The 26246-nt window shown below is 40.1% G+C and overlaps 1 protein-coding gene across 1 annotated transcript; it reads left to right on the top strand.

Moving 5' to 3' along the window:
* Positions 1-4805: 4805 nt before the first annotated feature.
* On the top strand, positions 4806-5666 carry LOC149142678 (uncharacterized). The gene has a single exon (XM_089451552.1). The coding sequence runs from the start codon at positions 4806-4808 to the stop codon at positions 5664-5666; it is 861 nt and encodes a 286-aa protein (XP_089307678.1).
* Positions 5667-26246: the final 20580 nt, after the last annotated feature.

Raw genomic sequence — 26246 nt, 5'->3', positions numbered from 1 at the left:
TGTGAATGTCACACAACTTTCAATCGACATGATGTAGAGCTATATACAGTTGTAGTTTGGAACTAAACCTAACATGGATTTAATTCCTTGGCCTTGTGTCTTTCATCAGAGCTAGGGATCAGTTCCATATTGAGGGATTACCTTCTTTAATAAATAAATACATATGGGAGCATTCGTAATCACACTAACATTACAACAGATGATGAATTTTGATTTTACTAAACCAATTCATTGTTCAAACAATATTAAATATTTCAAAGAAAACCTTCCGAGGATAATGAAATGTTAGGAGGAAGTAATCGTTCATGCGGTAGTTTAATAAAAGAAACATTATAAACTTGAATACTAAAATAGCACCATAAAATAAATTTGGAAGCTTAAAGGTTGTAATTATTTATCCCACAATAAATTAATAGAACATAATGTGCATACACTCTCAAGAAATAAGGAATGTTCTCATTGCAGGCCATAACATATAAGCATAAAATTAACATTTATGGGGTTTTATTTCTATGCTTGAACTCTATTCCACATAATAAGCGGAATCCAAGAAGGGATTCCCCTATCTCAAAATAACTAGAAAAGTACATTAAAATTCAAGCACAAACAAGCCCTAAGACCATAACAATAACTAGGTTATTTAGAAAGTATTTAGCTAGAGAATGTCTCCTCAAACCCTGAGAGTTAAAACGTAAATTACTTTTCAATCACATGCTAGATTTCAAAGGAACTTCAAGGATAAATATTTAACAAATTGTTTTATGATGATAAGGCCAAAGAATTTCATGACCTCAAATTAGGACAACAGTCTATGGATGAATTCATACCTAAGTTCACCTCTCTGTTAAGATATTTCCCCTATATTCACAAGGAGAAAGCTAAAGTGCAGCATTTAACCAATTGCTTACCTACTTACATGAAGGAAAGGCTGGAGCCTGATAATCCTAAGATGATGGACAAAGCCATTTGAAAAGCTTGAATCTGTTACCAACAAATGAGGCATAAGGTGATAGTACTAGCAATTGGGTAGCTGAAAAGGGACATAAGAACTTTCTAGTTAGTAAGAATGCAAAGGCGGTGGGCTCAAAGAATATTAACTGGGAAATGTTAAGTGGAAGTAGATCCGGAGGTCAACAAAAAATTAGATCTCAGTCTAAAGTAAAACAGACTGAAGCCTCTAGCAAACCGGAATCCAGTCAATTTCAAAAGCCCCCTTTGTAGTGTTGGGGTTGTGGGGAACCCCACTATTATAAAAATTGTCCCCATCGTACTCGAGCTAAACCAGCTGCAAATATCCAAGAGGCCTCTATTATTGGTGATGTGGAAAGAAGCATACTGAGAATTAACGCATCATTAGAAGATCATCAAGCAAAGTACCAACCAACGATGGTGGAACTTGAAGGTAAAATACTTAACCATCCTATTTCCATTTTGATAGATCCTGGTGCAAGCCTAAGTTATATCAATCCAAAAATAGTTGATTTATGTCATATGGAAAGGGTAAAATTCAAGAATCCTTGGCTAGTACAATTAGCCATAGGAGCCAAATGACAAGTAACTGCAAAAGTAGAGGATTGCATCATAAATATAGTTGGGCAACAAGTTAAGGAAAATTTAAATATGCTACCACTAGGCTCCTATGACGTACTAATAGGCATGGACTGGTTGGAGCAACATTGGACCTTGGTAAATTGCAAAGATAAAAAAATTAATTTTCTTACTGATGAAGGTATCAGAAAATAAATTCAAGGTGTTAGAAGAGAAATTAAGCTATGTCCCATTTCTGCCCATCAGTTAGGAAAATGTATTCGTAAAGGTTGTCAAATTTATGTTGTTCAAGTGGGCTATGCCAATTCTAAGGAAAATATATTTTCCCTAGAATAAATACTGTTGTCCAAGAATTTAAAGGTGTGTTTTCGAAAGAAATTTTGGGAGTGCACACCAAAAGGAACCTTGATTTCACTATAGAATTGGTTCCTGGAGCCACTCCAGTTTCTAAGGCCCCATATAGAATGAGTGTTCCAGAATTGACAGAATTAAAGATGCACCTCCAAGAATTGTTAGACAAAGGGTATATTCGTCCCAATGTATCCCTGTGGGGAGGTACAATTTTGTTTGTAATAAAGAAAGATGACACTTTATGCCTGTGTATATATTACATGAAACTAAAAAGGTTAATGGTTAGAGGTAACTACCCATTACCCATAATTGATGATTTGTTTGACTAAGTCAGAGGTGTTTCTATCTTTTCAAAAATTGATTTATGATCTCGATATCACCAGATACGAATTTAGGATGAGGACATATATAAAGAAGAATTTATAACACACTATGGACACTACGAATTTGGTGTTCTACCTTTTGGACTCACCAATACCCCAGCAACATTCATGAGTATGATGAATGGAAATTTTCACCCCTTTTTAGATAAGTTTGTTGTCATTTGAACGTCAAGACACTGATTGTAATCTCTTCTTGATTCAATATATATGAAAGGACGAGGATTGGTGCCAATGAGAGATGGTGAAATGGGCTCGCGAAAAGGACAGGGTTAGGGTTTCATGCGCATCTCCTGCGGTTCGTAGGGCATCGGTTTCGACGGTTCGTAGGGCATAGGGTTCGATAGCTCCGCGACGGTCATCTGCTGCGGTCACGGTTCTGCACTCTACAGCTGCAGCTTCACCATCGGAATCCTCACCTGTCCCTTTCGGTCACTGACATAGTATCAGTTATGGATAACTAGGAGCATGAAGAGGTGGATTATTCGGCGGATCCCTCACCGGAGAATGTTATTTTCGGGATTCCTCATTTTACTTCTCGCTCTCAGCTCCCCCATTCCGCATCCTCTTCTATTCCGGCGCACCAACCTTTTCCGGCTCCCGTTCCATCCTCTGCAGAAGTTTTTCCTCCTGTATCTCCGCCTTTCGAGGTTCCTCCACTTTCGCCTGGGTCTCTACAATTCCTGGCCTCCCATACTCCCCCATCGCCCGCATTTGACCCTCTGGCATCCATCCCTTCGGTGCCTCACCCTCCGCAGACATCTACACCTGCGACACATCCATCTGCCTCAGGTATTCGCCCTTCCGGATGCTTTGAGACGCCTGCGGTTTCTTCCCTCCCCACTAACCCTATTCCCCGGGAAGGTATCACTAATCCCCTGGTGGATCATCGGTCGGCCCCCCGATCCGGATCTAAAAAAGTAAAGCGTGTCAGATCGACGCAAGGGACATCTCCATAAAATTCGACGAAGCAAAGCCTCTCGGCGACTATATGGACATTGCGAACACCGTGTTGGTTGGGCACGTCAGGGGTCGATCATACTCGAGGTAGAGGCTCAATCTTTGGGTTAAGGAGATCTGGGGTGGAGTCCTTTTCGACCTTCCAGAGGTCCATGTCCTCCCCAGAGGATGGTTCTCTCTTAAATTCTCCAAGGTCAGTCAAACAAACCTCGTTTTGGGCCGATATTGGCATATTGAAATGGCCCCGGTCCTTCTCAAGCGCTGGAATCCCCTCTTCGATCCAGAGCGCGAGCAGCTCGGTGCCGGACCAATCTGGGTGAGACTCCCAGGTTTACCAATTCCATTCTGGGACGAAGAAGTTTTTATTAGGGTTGGCAATGCCCTGGGGACATATTTGGACTACGATCGCACTTATGTGGAATCTGGGAATCGAACACTTGCACGGATCTTGGTCCATCTGGACACTCGAGAGGGACTCGAGGAACAGATCACGCTTCAGTGGGGTAGGTGCATTCGAGTTCAGTTGTTGGACTATGAAGGGGTTCCCTTCCGTTGCAGACGATGCCACAAAGTGGGACACCTCGCGAAGGACTGTCCACTCAATAAGAAAGCTGCAGATTCGGTGAAAGGCACCCCGGCGACTACCAGGACGGCTTCCCCCATCATATCTCGCCCTCCTTCTGCTGGACCGGCCCCTTCGGCTTCTCCACCCGCGGACGATGCTGGGCTCCGGAGATCCTCGCCTCCAAAAACTAGGGCTCGTTCGGCGGCAGAAGCGGGTATGATCTCTGTTTCTTTTTTCCCAACTTTGCATTCGTCTATTGATGATTTTCATGCCTCTGGTCCATCTGCACATATCTCCATGATTCCCTGCACATTATCATCTCCTCTTGCATGCACTGACCCTATTATCTCTACTACATCTCTCGAGTCTTTCTCCTCCCCGTGCCCACCATCCCCTCCTCATCCTTATTTCCTTCGGTCTCGGAATCCATCAAAAGAGCAGGTTGTCGGTCACTCGGGTCTAGGCATTGTCATACCTGAGGGGGCATCATTGCATACCAGAGGGAGAAAATCACACCTTTCTAAAGCCATCAAACAAGCTGGGGCAGAGGTGGTCTCTGGCCGACAAGCGACCATTGACGGGGTTCTTAGAGCAGGACACACCCCGAGAGGTGTTCCCCCATGAAGTGTCTTTCTTTTAATTGTAGAGGACTGGCTAGTTCCTCCAAAAAACTAGCCATGAAGCGGCTCATAGATACTGAGCCTATCAACATTATCATGCTACAAGAAACCCTCTGCTCTGCTGATCAAATTATTCGTGTCATGCAAGCCATGGTCCCAGGATGGAGTTTTTTTGCAAATGATGCTGTGGGACGATCTGGGGGTCTAGCCATTGGATTAAACCCTCGGTCCATTAATCCTATCTCAACCTGGGGAGGTGCAGGGTTCATTGGATTGGATTTCTTCTCGGCTGATCTTGGCATGGATCTCAGGATTGTCAATATATATGCTCCATGCTCCTAGAGAGAATCATTCTGGAGGAATACTCTTCAGCTACCCCTGATGAATGAAGACCATGTTATTATAGGAGGAGACCTCAATTTCTCTCTGGGTTTCAGGGAGTCATGGGGCACTGAGGCTCAAATTGACTCTATCACTGATTATATGAATAATCTACTGGAACAATTAGATTTCTCGGATATTCCATTGCAGCGTCTCCTTCCTACTTGGCGGAACCGACGGGTTGGGGATGCTGCACTTGCCCGCAGACTTGACAGATTTCTGTTAAAGGGCCCTCTTCTTCAGCACCTGCATCTCTTCAGACAATGGGTTGGCTCGGGGGGGGTTTCGGACCACAATCCTATATACCTGGAGATTCAGGGTCCTTCCAAGAAACCCAAGGCACCCTTCAAATTCAATCCCTCTTGGCTGAAGGATCCAGACTATATACAGCTGATAAAGGATTACTGGGCCTCTCATCCCATCAATGACTCTATTCCTCTTGCCAAAGGTTTCTACAGGAACCTTTCAGAAATCAAACATATTACTATTAAGTGGGCAAGGGTGAAATTGGAACGTGAAACAGCACAGCTCTCCCATATTGAAGCGGACTTATGTTCACTCACCGACGACAGAGGACAAGGCTTCATGACAGCTGCGGACAAATGTAGGCTTATTGATCTTGAGAATCAAAAAGCCAAGATTCTCAAAGAGAGAGAGGAATCCATTAGATTAAGGAGTCGAGCTTTATGGATTCAAGCTGGGGATGACAACACAAAGTTTTTCCATAACTTTGCAAAGTGCAGGAAGGTATCTAATACTATCTGGAAGCTCCCTACCCCGGATGGAGAAATAACGGACAATTTCAATAAGCTCGCTCACCTGGGCATCACTCATTTCAGGAACCTCTACAAGAGTCCCTGAGAAGAAAACTTACTTGATATTATTAATGTGGCTAACCACTTCCCGAGATTCGTGGAGGAAGAAGATGTGGAGACCTTAACTGACCCGGTCACTGCTGAGGAACTGGAAGGAGTTCTGAAATGGTTCAAAAAAGACAAAAGCCCAGGGCCGGACGGATGGACCATTGAATTCTACACAGCTTTCTTCGATGTTTTGGGTCAGGACTTACTACAGGTGGTTGAAGAAAGCCGGACTTCTGGATCATTATATCATGCCATCAACTCTACATTCATCGCTCTCATCCCCAAATCTGACTCCCCAGCATCCTTTGATGACTACAGACCCATCTCTTTGTGTAACTGCCTCTATAAAATCATCTCGAAGACCATTGCAAATCGACTTAGACCTATCCTCTCCCGTTCCATTGCCCCGCAACAATTTTCTTTTCTCGAATCTAGACAGATCCATGAGGCCATTGGACTCGCTCAAGAAGCCCTCCATTCCATCTAGTCAAAGAACTTAAAAGCCATCCTCCTCAAAATCGATCTGTCTAAAGCTTTTGACCGTGTCAGCTGGCTCTACCTCAAAATGATCCTCATTCATCTGGGTTTCCCTCATGCATACATTTCTTGGATCATGGCCTGCATTACCACACCATCTTTCAGTATTCTTATCAATGGTTCGGCCACAAATTTTTTTCATTCGGAGAGGGGTCTGAGGCAGGGGTGTCCTCTATCGCCCCTACTCTTCCTGTTGGTCATGGAAGGTCTCAACCGCCTCATGGAAGCGGCCAAGCAATCAGGAGACATTGGGGGCCTTCGAATAACTGACCTTTGCTATCTCACTCATCTACTCTTTGTGGATGATGTTCTTATACTTCTCAATGGCAGTGTTCGTGACACTCGAACTTTCTCAAAGATCCTACAACTTTTTTCCTCTGCCACGGGTATGATGCCAAACCAGATGAAATCAACCATTACCTGTGCACGCACATCTGTACAGGAGACCCAGACTGGCTTACAAGCATTCCCTTACTCGGTCCACCCCCTGGATAGAGGTCTCAAATATTTGGGGTTCAATCTGAAACCTACTTGCCAAAGGATTGTTGACTGGGTCTGGTTGGTTGCCAAATTGGAAAAAAGACTCACAGGATGGAGCTTCAGATATCTCTCTAGGGCTGGTAGACTGGTGCTCATAAAGTCTGTAGTAGAAGCCACCCCGGTGTTCTGGATGGCCCTAGCCTAGATTCCTAGAAACATCCTGGGGCGGCTACAGCAGTTATGCAACCGATACCTCTGGAATGGGAGTCAGGATAAAAGAGTATTTGCATGGATCGGATGGAAGAAAATCTCATTGCCCAAAAAGTGGGGAGGATGGGGACTAAAGGAACTACCTGAATTTGCAAAAGCACTGGCCGCCAAGATGGGGTGGACTCTGCTTACTTTTCAAAATCTCTAGACACAGGTAGTCTATTATAAATACGTTTGGCCTCATAATATTTTGGATTGGGCCCGTTTCCCTACTTGGTCAACAATGGGATGCTCATCGGTTTGGAAGGCCTTGCTTCAATCCCTTCCTCTCATTCGGAACAATCTTGCTTGGCGCATTAATGATGGATTGACAGGCAGAATTGGTTTGGACCCTTGGATTAACTGTGGGGGTAGACATATCCTTAATCCAGATCTTATAATGCAACTACAGGCCTGGGATATCCAACATTTTGCACAGATCGCAGACCAACAACGCACTGATATATTTTCCCAGGTTTGGAAATCCGCACAACAATTGGATCTCCCTTTACAATGGCATCAGGAATGGGATCGCTATACTGAGGCATTATCTGAATCTCACATTCGTATAAAACAAGGACCAGATGAACTTATTTGGTGCATTGCTGATCATGGTATATATGCTCCAAAATTTGGACACACTGCTCTAATTTCTCACAGAATGCCTGATTCGTTACAGTCATGGTGGCAATCCATTTGGAAGCTCAAGGCTCCTCCCCGGACCAAACTTTTCCTTTGGTGTGCACTAAACGGCAATGTACCCACAGGGGAACATCTCACCCGCAGAGCCATTTTTGGCCCATCATGGTGTATCTTCTGTAAAAATGCATCAGAGACTTAGGATCATATATTCCTCCTCTGCCCTGCCATCCTCAACCTATGGAACAACATATGTAATCTGTTGGGTATCGCTGTCAATTGGAAAGGGATCGATATTAGGAGTGCTTGGGATACTTGGTCTCACTGTCATTCGGGCACTAAATTACAAAACCTTCCACCTGTGGCTACTTGGCATATATGGCTTGCTCGAAATCGGGCTATATTTGAAGACCGATTGATATCATGGAATCGGGTTGAGGCCACCATCATTGCAGCATATCATGAGTTACCAGACCCACCACCCCTGAGACCGAGATCCATATAGCCCATGCCCAACTTTGATAGAACCATCCCGTGGGCTTTCTTCAACGGAGCAGCAAATCAGGATGGATGTGGAGGGGGTTTTGTATTGCACATAAATGAACACCATCGATACCTTGCAAAAATGGGCTTTGGCAATGGATCAAATAATTTCGCTGAGCTCTCTGCTGTCCACAATCTACTACATTTTGCATTATCACATCATCATACAAGAATCAATATATTTGGGGACTCATTGGTGGTTGTTAACTGGATTAACAATATCACTACTTGTCATACACACACTCTCAGCAATTTATTACATGATGCACTCATACTCAAAGTAGCTTTTAACCATTGCACATGTTTACATATTTACAGAGAGCATAACAGCGAGGCTGACAAATTATCCAAAGAGGCCTCGTTACTTCCACAAGGCGAGGGGATAATAGTGGAGCAGAATGGAGTAGAGGAGTATCAATTTTACCACATGCCATTCATAGATCAAAGAGAACAAAGGGACAACAGTCCCAATAGCTGATAGTCAATGGCGTTTTTGTTTTTTGTTAATAGACATATATAGAACATGGATATTATGTTTATAAACAGAGTCCTCTTTCGGACAACGGATAGAATGCACAGTCAGATGAATGTACACAGAACAGTTTTGCTTATACCTAGAACAACACCTTGATGAGGTGAATTTTGTATGAACAATCCAGTAATGCCTCGGCATCTGCTTTATGTAATTTTCAAACATTAATGAAAGTTACTGATTTTTCCAGTGGAAAAAAAGAAGTTTGTTGTCATTTTCATTGATGATATTATGGTATATTCTAAGAATATGAAAGAGCATCGAGAGAACCTTTGGGTACTGCTACAAACTTTGAGGGAAAATCATCTCTACACCAAATTCAGTAAATGTGACTTTTACAAAGATCAAATCCATTATTTAGGACATATCATTTCATCTGAGGGTATAGTTGTAGACCCAGAGAAAATCAAAACCATAATGGAATGGCCTACTCCAACTAATGTAGCATATATAGATTCCTATATAGGCTTAGTCGGATACTATCAGTGATTTATTAAAGGGTTCTCTAAAGTTTCCTACCCAATCACCTCCTTGCAGAAAAAAGGGAAAGTGTTTAGGTGGTCAGAAGAGTGTCAACAAAGTTTTGAAAATCTGAAACATTTACTCACTACCACTCCTGTGCTGAAGGTTGCAGATTCACAGTTTGTACAGATGCATGCCAAGAAGGTGTAGGGGGGGTTTACTGCAAGAGGATAAGGTAATTTCTTATGAATCTCGTAAGTTCAAAGAACACGAGAAAATATATTATGCCTATGACTTGGAGCTAACAGTAGTAGTCCACGCTTTGAAGGTATGGCAACATTACCTATTGGGGAAAATATTTCTACTAATGACAGATCACAACAATTTAACTAGCTTCTTTAATCAACCTCACTTGAATTCACTCCGAGCCAAGTGGAAAAAATTCTTGAGTGAGTTTGACTTTGACATAAAACATCTTAAAGGGAAGGAAAATCATGTGGCCAATGTTTTAAGCAAAAACATCCACCATGTCTACAAAATTTCATATAGTCAAGTGGAATTCAAATTTTCTGAGCAGATTAAGGAGGTTGCCTTCAAATACCCATATTATGAATACATTTGGCAGCAAGCTAAACTGACACAAAATATGGGAAGCCAAACTGAATATGGTATTCATCATGAAAATTTCCTAAACTTCAAAGAAAGAACATATGTCCCTAACCAGTTGTCAATTAAATAATTTATATTAGATGAATTCCACAGAACTCCGTATACTACCCATCCGAGGTATCAAAAACAATTTTTTGCAATAAAAAGAGATTATTTTTTGCCTGGTATTGGAAGGGACATTCCAAAATATTTGGCAAAGTGCTTGGACTATTAGCAACTTAAAGTTGAACATTAGCACGCTATGGGCTTACTACATCCTTTACCCATTGCTGAGTGGAAATGGGATATGATTACTATGGACTTCATAATTGGTTTACCCAAAACCAAGAAACAGAATGACTCCCTAATGGTAGTAATCAATAAACTGAGTAAAGTGGCTCATTTTATTCCTGTTAAGTCTACTTACCAAACATCTCAAGTGGCAGATGTATTCATGAGGGAGATATTTAGATTGCATGGTATGCCAAAAACTATTATTTCAGACCAGGATGTAAAATTTACGTCTACGTTTTGGAAAGCACTCTTTACTAGATTGGGTACTCAAATCCACTACAATACTGTGTACCATCCCCAGACAGATCGACAAACTGAGCAGGTAAATCAAGTGGTTGAGGATATGTTGCATATGTATGTAATGCAACAACCGGGTAAATGGGAAGATTACTTACATTTGGTAGAATTCTCTTATAACAACAGTTATCATGAATCATTAAAAATGAGCCCTTATGAAATGTTGTATGGGAGAAGCTATCGAGTACCTTCTAACTGGAATAGCCATGAGAATAAGTTAATCTTAGGACCTGATATGCTAGAAGAAATGGAAAATATTGTAAGAAGAGTTTGGGAAAGTTTATGATCCAAATTTAAATAGGAACGCAACAAATTATAGATATAACCATAAATACAGGTATGAAACAAAAATAATAGTTCCTTTGATTAATATCAAATAATGAAATATGCTTAAAAATAGTATGGAAATGAGACTAGCTCAATGATGGTAGCTTATCTTTGAGAAGAGATATGGTGGCTACATGCCTCTGAACTATGTTACAATGAGGCTCAAGGGATTTTTATTATTGAAAAATAAGAGCAGACCCTAAACAACCAAAACCCTAACCCGGAGAGATGTAACACCAAAAGTTTATGGGCCCCATTGGGGTAGTTGAACAACTAACCTCTCGAGGTCATGACTTGGTCATATTATCTCTGTTTGACACACATGATACCCCGTTGGAATGATATCTCTGAGGACTATGAAAAAAAGATGATTTTTGTTGACACCTAATCATCAGGATTGGGTGATAACTGAAATTGATGTAAATAAATAATATAAAATATGAAGAGTCACTGGGAGATCAAATGAATGGTCTCTCCCTCATGTATATAATAAATACCAACCTGAATGAATATAATGAATTGTTTTGAGGAGTTACCTCCTGGTCTAACATGGTATTAGATCCAGTGCCATTTTTGGCTTCCCTCTGCTTTGTAACTCCCTATTCTGCCTATTTTCTGCCTATTTTGCAAAACTCACACCTTTGTCTCTGTTAGTACACTGTCATATGCATTTTCTATGTCTAACATGGTATCATATGAATTTTCATAAAAGCGTTGCTCCTCCTGCTGCTGCCCGACATTTTTCTCTACTTTACATAAACATTGCATTTTTGTTCTGTGGTATCACCATTTTTTCTATGTGGAATGCTTGACTCGAATAGTACTCAACACTCACACCATACACACTGGTATCCACTCTCAAATATGCTCCATACTCCACACCATACACACTACGATATGCTCTCAATGCTCACATCATACGCACTATCATTTGTTGCCTTACTCACTAGCGAGGGCATCTCTGCAAACCCTTTACGCCCTTGCTTCCTGTAGCATGGAAACCCATCCAATATTATCACGAGAGATGTCTAGTGCTACAATTTGAAAATTCTTGAGGTTCCTCTGGTAGTTTAATAAGGATTCCCAAGACTTACCTTGGTTTTATTTAGCAAAAGTTAGTCATTTTCCATCTCTCAAGATTCGTTCTGCTAATGGCGGAAAATCGAGTTCAGGACTACTAGTCCACTTCTTACAGTTGCTTGGTTTTTGAAACTCTGAGACCAATAGCTGTCGGAAACTGCGCGAAGAGGAAACGGCCATACCTTGGTATATGGAATGTCAGGTTGGCTACTACTCATAATACACAGTTTCTCATTTTAATTGTCCTTCTTGCATGGTATTTTTGGTTCAAAATAAGGGAAGATTCATATATCATTGTGGGATATATTGTTGTTGCTGGAATGTTGTGTTGTTGTTGCATTGTATATGTGTATGTCATTGAATGTTAGATTCGGTGAATGGTGAATGCTATTATGTTGAATGATATTGCAGTATGATATTACATTTTGTACAGTGATACCTCTGTCTCCATATATCAGAATCAAATCTTTTTTAGGAGTAAAATTTTGCCAACAGAAGTATTTTTACAGCACTCAAATTTTACAATGAATTCAATCATATCTGTTGTGGGAGTAGTTCTCACTGGCAAGGAGAACTCTACTGAGTGGTCCCGAAAGATAAAACAAACCCTCATTTTCAATGAGTTGTGGAAAGAAGTGTGTGTTGGAGATAGAGAAAAAGAGCCAGAAGAGCCTACTATAGACAAGGAGTTCACCATTTTGGAAAATAAAAATAGCAAAGCATATGAATTATTTGCAGCATTTGTAAGTGAAGAGGTGAGTCGACATATTTTTCCATTTTGAAATTCTTTCGAAGCCTTACAAAAACTGAAAGAACTCTATGACTCACACTCTGCACTTGAAGTTGTTCAACTCATGATTAAACTCTTCACTCTTGAATTACAAAATAATGATCCTCTTGCTCTTACATCCAAAGTAAAATCTATAATGCATGATATCAAAGCCACTAAGGTTGAATTGGATATTCCTCTTACTGCTTTTCTCAAGGTGCTTTATCCTACTTACTCCAATTATCTTGAGTCATTGCAAGCAAATGGAAATCTCAAAGATATTACTTTTGACTCTCTTGTGAAAAAGTTTGTTGAAAGAGAGAAAGCTTTTGGAAAGAAGACAACCCCTGAATCTTTTGAAGAGGATGTGTGCCTTGCTCATAAAGAAAAGAATCTTGCCCAAGACTCTTCCAGAGGAAGAGGTGGTCGAAAAGGAAGAGGAAGATATTTCAAAGGCAGGTGGGGTAGACACTCTCAAGGAGAAAAGTCAGATTTGCACTGTATACGCTGCAAAAGAAATGGACCACATGATGCCTCCACATTCAAGCTACCTTGGAACAAAATTGAGCAACAAAGAAACCAACCCAAAGGTAAAACTAATGACACATACAAAGGTAAAGCACCTGAATCTGCTCATTATGTTGCGGCACAATGTAATATTGGAGTAAATGAAGACTTATCTAATGCTTCACTTGCTTCTTGGAAAAATGATTGGTTGCTTGATTCAGGAGCAACTTGCTACATGACTCATAGAAAAGATATTTTTAAAGAATTTACTGACAATGTTGATGGAGCAGTATACTTTGTAGTCCAATCAAAACTCAAGCCATCAAGGCTTGGCACAATCAGGCTTAAATTGCCTAATCTTCTAAACTTTCTTCTGGATCATGTTCTATATCCCCCATAGTTGAAGAGAAACGTGTTGTCCTTGGTCCATATCTACCAGCAAGGTCACTCCATTCATATGTTTGATGGAATGATTGAGGTGAGAAAATCATCTGACCACTCACTTGTCATGAGGGGGATAGAAGAAGAAAGGCTTGTCAAGTTGCAGGGTACCTCTGCTCGTGCACAACATTTCTCTTACAATTCTCATTATGAAGAAGGTACACTTCCATCAAGTTTATTATGGCATGCTAGATTTGGACATTTGAACTATGACAGCCTCTGCTTGTTGAAGAAAAATGGTGTTACTGGTTTGCCTACAATTCCTAGGAAACTTAAGTAATGTGATGTTTGCATACTAGGAAAGCATAGAAAACAGTATTTTCATGATTCACATTCAAGAGCACATAGAAAACTTGAACTCATTCATTCAGATTTATGTTTTCCAATGCCTGTTCCTTCTGCAAATGGAAATAAATATATGATGACATTTATTGATGACTACACTAGAATGTGTTGGGTTTATTTATTAAAGAACAAATCTGCTTTTCAAACATTCAAGAAATTTCATACATGGACTGAAAATGACGCAAAAACTCATATTGGCTCTATTCGCGCTGATAATGGAAAAGAGTACACTTCAAATGAATTTTAAAACTATCTTTGCCAACATGGGATCAAACATCAAACAATTGTGCCTTATAATCCCCAACAGAACGGCGTAGCTGAAAGAATGAATAGGACAATCTTAAATATGGTGCACTCCATGATGTTTTTCAAAAATGTAAAATTGATGTTTTGGGCTGATGCAGTTATATGTGCTGTATATATAAAGAATAGATGTCCATCTAATGCTATCAGAAACAAGACTCCCTATGAAATGTGGTATGGGCACATTCCTTCGGTAAAGCATCTCAGGGTATTTGGTTCCACCTGTTATGCCTTGATACCAAAAGTACATAGAAACAAACTTGGTGCAAGAAGTCGTAAGTGTATCTTTCTTGGGTATTGAAACACCTCCAAAGCATACCATCTCTATGATGAAGTCAATAAAAGGTTTGTTGTATTTAGAGATGTAATCTTTCTTGAATCATCCAAGACTGACAATGTTGTTGAGCGGCAACTTGATCGCTTGGATAGATTGAAAATGCAAAATCATTTCAAGAATTTGATAATCAGATTCCACATCTTAAAGGGGGGATTCCTATACTAGATCAACCTATGGAATCTTCTTCTAAAGCATCTCCCCCACATGAAACTCCAACAACGGATGATACTTTAAGTGATGTGATTGGTAGAATTGGGAGACTCAATCTTGATTCAGTCCCAACTCAATCAACGGAGTAGCCTAGACCATCTGATAAAGGTCCCCCAAAGTGGTTGAAAAAGACACTTGAAAGTGTTCATCCTGATCAGGTTGGAAAGAAAGGAACTAGAAATTCAAACAAGCAAAATGGAGGTGATGTAGATGACCCTGATTCACTTGTTGATATGGATGCTTATTATGATTGTGAGTTTATTTTGTCTACAGATTTCGAACCAACTTCCTTCAAAGAAGTTTCTTCTCATGATGAATGGAAAGAGGCAATGCAAAAGGAGTATGATGCCCTGATAAAGAATGGCACTTGGAAGCTAGTTGATCCTCCAGTAGGAACCAAACCAATTAGCTACAAGTGGGTCTACAAGAACAAGTATAAATTTGATGGCTCACTTGACAAGCACAATGTCAAGCTCATGGAAAAAGGTTTTGCATAGAAGGAAGGGGTCGATTATGAGGAGACTTTTTCCCCCACAGCAAAATGGGCTACCATCTGGACACTCTTTGCCCTAGCATCTCATAATGGTTGGAAAGTCCATCAAATTGATATAAAAACTGCTTTCTTGAATAGATATCTCAAATAGAATGTTTTTATATCCTAGCCTTAAGGATTTGCTGTGAAAGGAAATGAACATAAAGTATTATGAAAACCTGTAAAATCCTTGTATGGCCTCAAACAAGCACCACGAGCCTGGTATGAAAAACTAACTGAGAATCCTCTGAAACTCAATTTCAAACATTATGATCTTGATGAGGCAACTTTATTTGTCAAGAAGGTTGGAAAAACAGTTGTCTATATTGTGGTTTATGTAGATGATCTTTTGATGACAAGGAAAAATGAAAGATACATTGCATCCATAAAGAAGGAATTGAGGAAAGGTTTTGAAATGACTGATTTGGGCTATGTTCATTACTATCTTGGTATTGAAGTAACTCAACATCTGAAGTCCATATTCCTTTCTCAAAAGAAGTACATTAGAGATCTGTTGAACAGGTTTGGCATGACAAAATGCAATCCTCTTACTACTCCAATGGAACAAAACATAAAGCTCACATCCATTGAAGGAAAGGAATTTGAGGATGCAACAAAGTATAGACAGCTTGTAGGAAGTCTCAACTACCTAACTACTACCAGACTAGACATTTCATTTTCTGTTGGAACCCTCTCCAGGTTTATGCAAAAGCCTTGTGAGGGCCGTTAGTCTGCTGCAAAAAGAGTTCTAAGGTACTTGAAGGGAACTCAAAACTTCGGAATCAAGTATACACAGTTGGACGACTTCAACTTGATTGGATACTCTGATTCAGACTTCGATGGAGACAAAGAAACCAGGGGTATCTACTTTAGGTTATGCTATGAGTCTTGGATCAGGAGCTATCTCTTGGACATCACGCAAACAATCAGTTCTAGCAGATTCCATAATAGAGGCAGAATATGTTGCAACAGTTGAGGCAACAAAAGAAATTGTGTGACATAGGAAAATTCTTGAATATTTGTAGGTAAAACAAGTATAATCGACTAGACTCATGATTGAAAATACCTCGGCAATAAAGTTGGCCAATAACCCAAAATTCCATGATCGAAGGAAGCACATCAATACTAAATATCATCTTATTCGACATCATTTTGAGGCCAAAACAATCCATCTCCGCCATTGTTCCACTAATGAGAAAATTGCAGACATCTTCACCAAAGCTCTTAGAAGAGAAAAGCTTGAAAGATTCAAAACGATGCCTGGACTCACCAACATCCCTTCATATTAAGGCGGGGAATGTTGACACCTAATCATCAGGATTGGGTGAATAACTGAAATTGATGTAAATAAATAATATAAAATATGATGAGCCACTGGGAGATGAAATGAACAGTGTCTCCCTCATGTATATAATAAAGACCAACCTGAATCTAAAAAATGTCGTTTAGGGTCTTAAAATGGCTCCGGAAGTTTAGGACCCGAAATAATGCTAAAAATAGTAAATTGTGCTACAATTAAGGAAACTGAAAAATTGAAAGAAATAATTTTCAAGGTCCAAGTGGGATAGGTAGGTGGCCGCCAACATACACCTGGATCATTCCACCCCCCTTAGCAAGCAATGGTCCCCATTGCGTTGAGTGCCTCCATGAGATGGGGAAACTGCTGCTAAACTTGATCCCTAGTGAGTTGTCATGTAATCTCTCATGTGTCCAGTAATGGTGGGAAGCATGTTTGAGGGAATTCCACATTGAACACTCGGTGCAGGCCAAGGAATGGGGTAATGTTATTCTCCAAATCATTATTTCCCACATCTATTTTAATGTTGTGAGGACCATATCAGAGTGGTCTAAGCTTCCGATGGGCTCTAGTAAGGAATTATTTCTATAAATGCAGCCCAACTTTGCCGCCCACCTGAAACTTGTGTGGCACCCGATGTTGACCATGTCATTGCTCATACTTGGCATTTTTCACACTAAAGCGACGATATATCGGCTCGTTGGGTAGAGGTGCTCCGGGTGTTAGATCAAACGAATGCTTGACCTAACAGTCCAAAGGTACCCATGTGGGTTAAGAGAAGATGTCCCTGTATTCTTGCATGACCATATCCACTGGCTTCTCCTGTGTGGAGGAACACTTCCTGGGGGCCATGGATGTGTCTACGATCTTCCCCTTACTTTGAGAGAGAACCAAAAAGAAAATACATTTCCTAGTCCGGGAGATGATCTCAATGCCTTTCTCAACAGACATCAAAGAAGTAGCGGTAGGTGGGGCTATCTTCGGTATCCTGTACAATGTATTACACAACAAAATAATAACAACGTGAGGCCTTGACTTGTACACAACATGTCACTTCCATAAGTATGGTTGGCCTAATAATAAGAGGTGCAACATCACGCAATACCTCATCTTTGAAGGGCTTGATGTTGTAGGGAAGGCAACACTACTGGTGGACTCGAAGATCTCATAGTTGGTGAAGCCACCCGATGATGTATGGTTGCGAGTGTGGTATGGTCAATATTCCGAACTGCTTCATGACCTCTGTTGAAATGAGGTTCTTTTGGCTCCCACTGTCAACAATGAGTTGCAGTGGCAAACCCTTCACCCACATTTGTGAGTGGAAAAGGCACCCCCCCTCCTCTGGATCTTCAGGCTCATCCTTCTGGATCTTAGTGGTGGAAACAATGGTGTTGGGACCCACATCAATGATCAACTTCCCTTTGTCATTCCTCTTGTCAGGTTTTGACTCAGGGTCAGAACATGCTTCTGATTCTGAAGCCTTCAACTCGGCCACCAACGACTAGTTGGCCTGACACTCACTTGTGTTGTGGATGGGGCTCTTGTGGAACTCACACCACTTTCCTGTGCCCTTCTTTGACTTCGTGGTGTTGTTATTTTCTTTCGACGTTTTGTCTTGGGTCACCCTGCCTTGGCTTTGTCCGTTGATCTTTAGATTCGCAGATCCAAAGTCTCGCTTCTTTTGTTTAAAATTTTTCTTGATCTTGATAGCCTATCAGTATGTCGTGCCAAGTGAGGAGATGTCCAGGAACTCCATCTCATCGTGGATGTACTTGTGTAGGAAGTTGCGGTATTTGAATACCAAATGTTTCTCATAATCCTTGTTACCCAACTTTGTGCGAAGGGTATGAAAAATTCTAGTAAACTCTCGCATGTCTTGGTCCCTTCTCTGCCGTGGCATGGTCCACTTTATGTATTTATCCTCGTAGTTCCCGACAGCGTAGTATTTCTCCCTAATGACATCCCAGAATGAATTCCAAGTGGGAGTGGCTGAAAATACTCAGTTTTCACTTTCATGCTTTTTTTCACAATAGGTTTCCCACCAATCCTTGGCATGGCGGGTTGCTTTGAAAAGAGCAAAAGTAATCTTTTCCTAGCTGGAAAAACAAAAACAGAAAGATACCCTTCTAGAAAATTTAACCATTTATCGATGACATCTACATCTATCTGACCCTTAAATATGGGGATTTCAAAGTTAACTTGTATCTTAAAGGGTGTGGCGTTTCCAGAGTAGTTATTAGATGTGTCACCCCTGGGTAGGCACTGAAGGACCTACGCAAAGTTGTCAATCATCGCGTTCCTTTGTCGGTTGAGGGCTTCTTCAAGCAATATTTCGATAGGATCTCCTGCCCCCTTGTCTTTCTTTTCATTCACCATGGGAGGTCGCCGAGATTTGCGAGGTTGGTCTTGCAAAGGTTCGACCAGTTCAAGACCTAACTCCTTATATCCCAACCCCGTTGGGGACATGAAAAGAAAAACAGAGAAAGGGTAGACCGCTATGATACCATAGATCAAAATTTAAATAGAAATGCAACAAACTACATATATAACCATAAATAAGGAGATGCGGCAGAAATAACACTTCCTTTGATTAATATCAAATAATGAAATATGCTTACAAATAGTATGGAAATGAGACTAGCTCGATAATGGTAGATTATCGATGAGAAGAGATGTGGTGGATGCATGCCCTTGAACTATGTTACAATGAGGCTCAAGGGCCTGTTTATTAGTGAACAATAAGAGAAATCCATAAACCACCAAAACTTTAACCCGAGGTGATGTAGCACCAAGAGTTTATGTGCCTCGTTGGAGTTAATTGGACAACCAACTTCCCAGGGTCGTGACTTCATCATATTATCTTCGTTTGACACACATGATACCTCGTTGGAAAGATCTCTCTGAGGAGTATGACGAAAAAGATGATTTTATCAAAAAATCATTGGTGGAAAGTTGCCAAACAACCGTCATTTAGGGTCTCAAAACAGCTTTGGAAGTTTAGGACCCGAAAAACTGCTAAAAATAGTAAATTGTGTTATAATTAAAGAAACTGAAAAAATAAAAGAAACATTTGTGGGGGTGCAAGTGGGATAGGTGGGTGGACACCAACATCCACCTGGATTAGTTTAAAGCTACTCAGCATCAATAAAAAACTTATGTTGATAAAAAAAGAACCTACCAGGAAATTTAGGTGGGCGATCATGTTTACTTGCAAGTTAAACCCAAAAGAAGTTCTCTTCATTGGGGAGGTTGTGCAAAGCTTGCACCCCGCTGTTATGGACCTTTCCAAATTTTGGAAACGATAGTACATGTGGCATACCAACTTATTTTACCTAGTCATTTACAGATTCATAATGTTTTTCATGTGTCACTTTTAAATAAAAATGTTTATTATTCCAGATGAAGAGTTTCTAGTAGATCCTTTTTTTATACTTGACCAGAGAGAAATAATGCTACAGAAATGAGCTATAATCCAATTTCAATTATAATAGAAATGCATCAGCCTGGAGGAAGCCACTGGGAAAATAAAGACTTTATGTAGGAGGCATATCCCGAGTTGTTCTCAAAGGAAACTAAAGAGATAAACATTGGGGACATTGTTTCACTTACATGGGGGGAGATGTGAGATCCCCAGGTAATTGTAAATATTTAATATTCAATTTAGTATGAACTGGATAATTATTTAGTAAAAGTAGTGGCTGAAGTTGAATAAATAATAAAATAGGTACTTAGCATTTAAGTAGGGTCATAGAATTTATGGAAGGGGCCCAAGTTACTCTCTTTTTACGAGATAGTTAACAGTTTAGAATTTATTCCTTCCTTTTCTTGTTGAGGATGTGGGGAAAACTCAGTAGAGAGGAGAGGGTGGAAAGGAAAGGTAGGACACTGTTAAGGGGGTGGTTCCAGAGCTAGGCATGAATGAGTGAAATACTTTTATGTTATAGGTTACATTTGTGAAAACATTCTAGGCTAGCTTGAATTAATTCTTGAGGCCAATGAATTTTGTCAAATATTGCTAAGGATACTATTCTGGAATAGAGAAGCGTGGGGGAAGGTCTTGGATGTAATTTCCATTTCCTTAAGGATGGGTGGTGGGAACCTATCCGTAAATTATGGAATCTTTGTATAGTGAAAAAGCATTAACAATCCAAATTGTCATCATTTGGTTTGCTGTTGGAATGAATACTGTTAGTAAGGTTCTATTGTTGAATAGATTAAGGAAGAAATGAAACTTCTTTATATTTTGTGTTATGAAAACTTTTGTACAGGCTATGTTATTCTCCAGAATGAAGTGAAAGTGAATAATGGAGATTACGTTTATATTTAATGATGCTGAAAAGAATACAACTAGATACATATCGGTATCATAGAAAGTAACATAACCGTAAGATCAAGAGAAGCAGTGCCTATATGATGTTGGAAAACAATGTAAATTGTCGACAAGAGAAGAATAATTCATTAACAGACAACTTTTTGGTATGGCTAAACCCGAAAGACTTTAAATTAAAGATATGTATGTATGCTAAATAAATTACCGTCTTCAAAAGTTAATAGTATCGAAAGAACCTTTGAAGGAATTAGAGTCATAGGAAGTAAGGGTGACCCATTTAATAAAAGAATTGGAATTATATTGCAAGAATCCATATTGCATGCATTCGCTAGGCTAGAGGCCATAATTTGAGCTTGTGAATGGAGGGGAGGGTCAGCAAGCAAGTCCATATTACCTGTGAGAACCAACCTTTTCACAAAATCATTGTGTTGATGGTGTTGGACCTGCTAGCATTCAGGGGATCTCCCCTATATCAAGTCCCAACTAGATCTCACACCATTTGGTGTAGGATTCCCATATGGTACAATGGACCAACTGCCATAATCTTAAATATATGCCTTATCTCTTTCTTGTTATCATGTGAGAGTGTTTTTCTTTATCTTCGAATAGCAAGGTTCACGTGCCTGGTGAGTGCTTAGTGTAGCTTGTATCAAAGTTCTTTCACTGAAGAAGGAGAGGGTGGAAGTGAGACTCAAGTTGAAAGGGTATAGCCCCAAATCTATTAGAGACACACAACACAATAGTACGTGCGCAACTTCTAGTGGAGTAGTCCACATGGATGTGGCAATCACAAACATAAAGTGAATAGATAGCACGTATAACACCCAATGGAATAGTCCACCCTAGTGCAATGAGAATTATAACAAGTTTAAAAGAATGAATTTGTCGAGTGTCCGACGGGATGGCCCACATGGGAGAGACAATGTTAGCAACTGATACAAGACATTTCTAATAGCAAATGTACTAAAACAAGTTAAATAGTTCACCTGTCTTAATATAGGTTAAAGAAACATGCATTACAAGCATCCAAATAATAGTTTTCGAAATGAATACAATAAATGTGTGAAAATGTGTTGGCCTGTTAACAGGCTTCTCAATTAAGAGAAAGTTACAATACACATCTGTAGACCATAACATCACTAACCCTGGTAGTGGGGCATTGGAGCCACTTTTCGCTCCTCAAGGAAAATATTACAGACTCTCAAGGCTATGTGGGAGGAGCCAAGGTGAAAAGTCCTTTGCATGTACAAATGAGGGGCATATATAGCCAAGGGTGAAACTGACCCTTGTGACTATTTGACTTTTCTCATGACTGTTTGACTTACATGACTCTTCAACTTTACATGACTCTACAACATTACATGTGGGTCACTTGGACTTCCACGTTACATTAAATTGATGACAACAGTATGGCCCACAATACTGATCTGGCCGATATGACTCATGACATAGCTTGACATGAGAGAGATGGTATGTTCGTGTTTCCATTAGTGTCCATGTCGAGCTGCAGTTCTGCTGAGTGATGAATGTACTCTTGGTGTATCATGGCTTCACCTCCACATAGCAAGGTGTGTGGAGTCATCAATTGTCTTGATGTTCATTGGATGTTGCCATGCATGTCTCTCCTTCACTTGTACTTGGCATGCTCCACGTGTTTATCAGTTTGTGAACATGTCTCCTTGCATGCGCTCCTTGTTCTCCCCGTTCATCATTTCACCATGTCTCATTCATGTAGTTGTATTTTCAATCACTCATGATGAGACAACATTAAATCCAGAAATCTCCTAGTCTACCATGATGGATGGTTTTTTCACTTTTGGATGGAGGTGACCGGGAGAGAGAACATGGCTCTGAAATTGTGCAAGGCACATTTCAATCTAGGATTCAAGCTCCGAGCACTGTCCATGAAAATTGCGAAGATATCACTGGGAGGCTGAGATGGGAAATCTGAATATGTAGTGACTCTTCATGAGATCTAGCTCAGCTAGAGGGTAGATATGCACATTTTTTTCAAACAGATAATGCAGGAAACAGGGGTAAAATGGCAGTGGAAATTGCACAATTTCTCCTAGGAAGTTGGCAGCGGCTTGCGGGAGGCTACTGACAAAAATTGCGTAGATATGGGAGGCTAGCCTACTGGACGTCCCTGTGTAGTTTCTTGGCTGAGAGGGATGTTGGGAAGCTGGGAGACTTGACATGAAAATTGTGTAGTTTTCAGGAGGAGCAGCAGGCCAGCTGATAGGGAGACTGGATGGAAAAACTGCGCAATTTTTTAGGGTCGTGTAGTGACAGGTAGCGGGTGTCTATCCGCCATGTTTGCAAAATTTCTTCAGTTAGTAGAGGCGGGCATGCTTGGCAGCTTCTGTGCAATTTTTTGGAGGAGTGAGGATCGGGTTCACTACCCGGTTAAACTCTCTAGTTGACTAGCTAGAGACTTGATGGCTTTGCTTGCAGGCAGTGTAGATTGAGATGGCTTGTTGATCAACTTCTACATTTTTTTAGGTGATGGTCAGTTCGATTGACTCCAGGATTGTGTAATGTAGACTATCTAGGAGGAAACTTGAAGCTTTGTGCAGTTATGGACATCAATACATGATCATTGAAGGCTAAGACTACTCAATGTAGTTCAGTGAAGGTCTAACTATTGGGGGTGGTCCGGTCGACATAATTTCAAAAAAATGACTATGTGTGTGAGTGAGGGAATTCATACATGCATCACCTTGTGAAAATACATTGTTAGTGTGAGTCTTGTTAGCCTGTCACCTGGATCAAAAAATTCTTTTACCATGATCTTTTCGGGCTTTCATCATCAAACTTTTCTATTACCAGGCTTACACAGTAAATTGGTCATTGTATGGTCAGTCCAAGATGGAGTCATTGTCAAAATTTCACTCATGCTAGTTGCTTATAATACATCATGAAAATGGGACAAGTCATCATCATCATTCCATTAGGTCTTAAGTCATCCATTAGGTCACAAGGGTCCCCAAGGTCCACCATTTCCATTAAAAAAAAAACCAGAAATAAGTCAAACATGACAAAGCAACAGTTGAAGAATTGATCATGATTTATTCACACACTTTTCATATTTTCATGACATCAAAGGTTTCAGAAGAAGGAAGCTCCAGCACTTAGGAGATGCAAAAAAGCACATTTGCAATGGTAAAGGTAAAATTTGCCTTAAAAAAGTGAAATCAATTCACAAAGGAGGATTACTTTCTTCTCCCTTTTTGAAAAAGTGAAGAAATTATCCCTATATAAACTCAAAAAGACTCAAAACCTTTTCATTCATGTCTCATTCACTCCTCATCACCAAGCTCACTTGCCCAAAAAAGAAAAATCCTCTTTCACTAGGAGAAATTGGCCAAAAATTGAAGGCGCTGTGCGTAGATACACTCTGTTGCACTTTGAAGGTAGGTGCTACGCACAGGAAAAAGTACCCGAAACTCACCCAAATTTTCCCAAAATTCAAAATTTTTTCTTTCAAACTTGGTCAAATTTCTTTCTAAGGTTGACGAACAAGTAAGTACATCATTTCCCTCTATATTTGCTTTCCCACTTTCAATCCATGTCAATAATCTCTCAAGTTAGGGTTTGTACCAAAAGTTCCATGGGAAATGCTAGGGTAGAAATGGTCATCATAACTTTTCATCTCCAAAACATCTAAATTGATATCCTACACCTGACACATGTCTGATGAGTCATTTTGACCAGTTCATCGACCTCCAAACAAAGTTTAAACACTGAAAAAACAAAACCCTAGCTCATTCCTAGAGTTATTTTGGGAAAATCTCATCATAAAATTTCTTGGTCTCACTTATAAGTAGCCACATTTTTTCACTATTTTCCTCACTCATTTCCATTATTTTTTCAAAGTCATCTCATCCTTCATAAAACCCCTCCCATCATTTCGTCAAAATCTCTCACATATCACTTCATTTTCATTCTCACCTCACATCTATTTTCACTTCCTGCTGTTAGGACTTTGTGTCATCATGGAGGTTGAATCTTCACCAGAGAGAAAGAGACAACAAAAAGGAGGGAGGATTCTCAGATATGAACCATTAGATTGCAGCCAAATCAACTACTATCTTTTCATCAAGCAATGCTTTGAGGATGTTCACTCTATGGAGTTTTGTAAAAGAGTAAGTGAAGCAGGGTTTTATGAGCAACTGACAGACTGGGTAGCTACACAATTGAAAGGAGAGATGGATTTCATTGCTGGTATTGAGTTTAGCTTCTTAGTGGCCTCTATCTCACTAGCAACTGGTTTACCAAACAATGGCAAATATTGGTTCAAGGGAATGAATCTAGATCTTGAAAACTACAAACCCTTCTTAAAGACTCCATACAGACATACAAATACTCACCTCATGCCTTTCAGATATTTGCTTGAGAAGTATGCCCCTTTAATGAAAACCATCATGAGTTCTTTACCTGTGAAGGCAGATTCTCCAGGTTGTATGCCTATCATATTCACCTCTTGATGCACTTCACATCTCAAAAGCCACTCAACATGTGCAATTACCTGTTCAGGAGCATTTCAAAAATGTACGAAAAGATACAGTTAAAGGACAAAGAGCACTCTCCAAGATTTTTTCATCACAATCTCATCAAAACCATTATCCTTCATCAGCCGACATAGAGGGGTATGACTTGGGAAGCCTTTTTAGAAACAGCTTTAAAATGGCATGAGAAAAATGCAGCATCTCAGTCCCCAAGTGCGCCAAAAAAACAAACAGAGATGGGGTCATCTAGAAAAATAGCAGAGAAGATACAACTACCTAGACTAGAGGTGACCAAAGTGTATCAGAAAGCGCAAAGGCTTGTGTTTTCTTCTCACAAAGAGAAAAGGTCCAAGCCTTCTTCATCGACAAAGCAGGAATCGACAACAAAGGATAAGGAGACAGTTGAACGTGAATTAGAGATTATTGATTTAGAAGAGGAAGATGAGACTTCAATTATGAGGCAAACTATCAGGGACAAGGATTACCAAATCAAGGAGCTGGAAATAAATATGGAAAGAGCAAAGTACATTATATCATTCCTTGAACAGGAAAACAGTCAACTCAAAGCAAAAGAGTTGATCCTAGAAAAGGAAAAAACTAAGTTAACGCAGAAAATTGGAAAAGGTAAGGACGTTGTGACATCAAGCAAGCCTAAAGCATCATAGGTGAAAGAGAAAAGGAAAATACCAAGAACCATAGGTCTCAAGGAAGCTTTGCAAGGGGAACAAAAACAAATATTTCTTAATGAAGACCTTGACATAGAAGAAAGGATCGCCTTAGAGGTACATCAAGATAAATAATATTGGCTTAACAAGGTGAATGAATATTTAGAGAAGCTCTTGGAGAAGGCAAATAGAGACAATGAAATGCTCAGACACATGGTGCATCACTATCAAGCTCAAAACATGATC

This window comes from Pinus tabuliformis, chromosome X, assembly GCF_031772625.1.
Source record: "Pinus tabuliformis cultivar Carrire ecotype Pingquan chromosome X, CPIR1, whole genome shotgun sequence".
NCBI lineage: Eukaryota > Viridiplantae > Streptophyta > Pinopsida > Pinales > Pinaceae > Pinus > Pinus tabuliformis.
Note: the sequence above shows the minus strand (reverse complement) of the source record. Positions and strands in the feature narration are given on the sequence as shown.

Coding starts and splice junctions, on each gene's coding strand:
- LOC149142678 (XM_089451552.1), top strand. CDS start 4,806: ATGAATGAAGACCATGTTATTATAGGAGGAGACCTCAATTTCTCTCTG.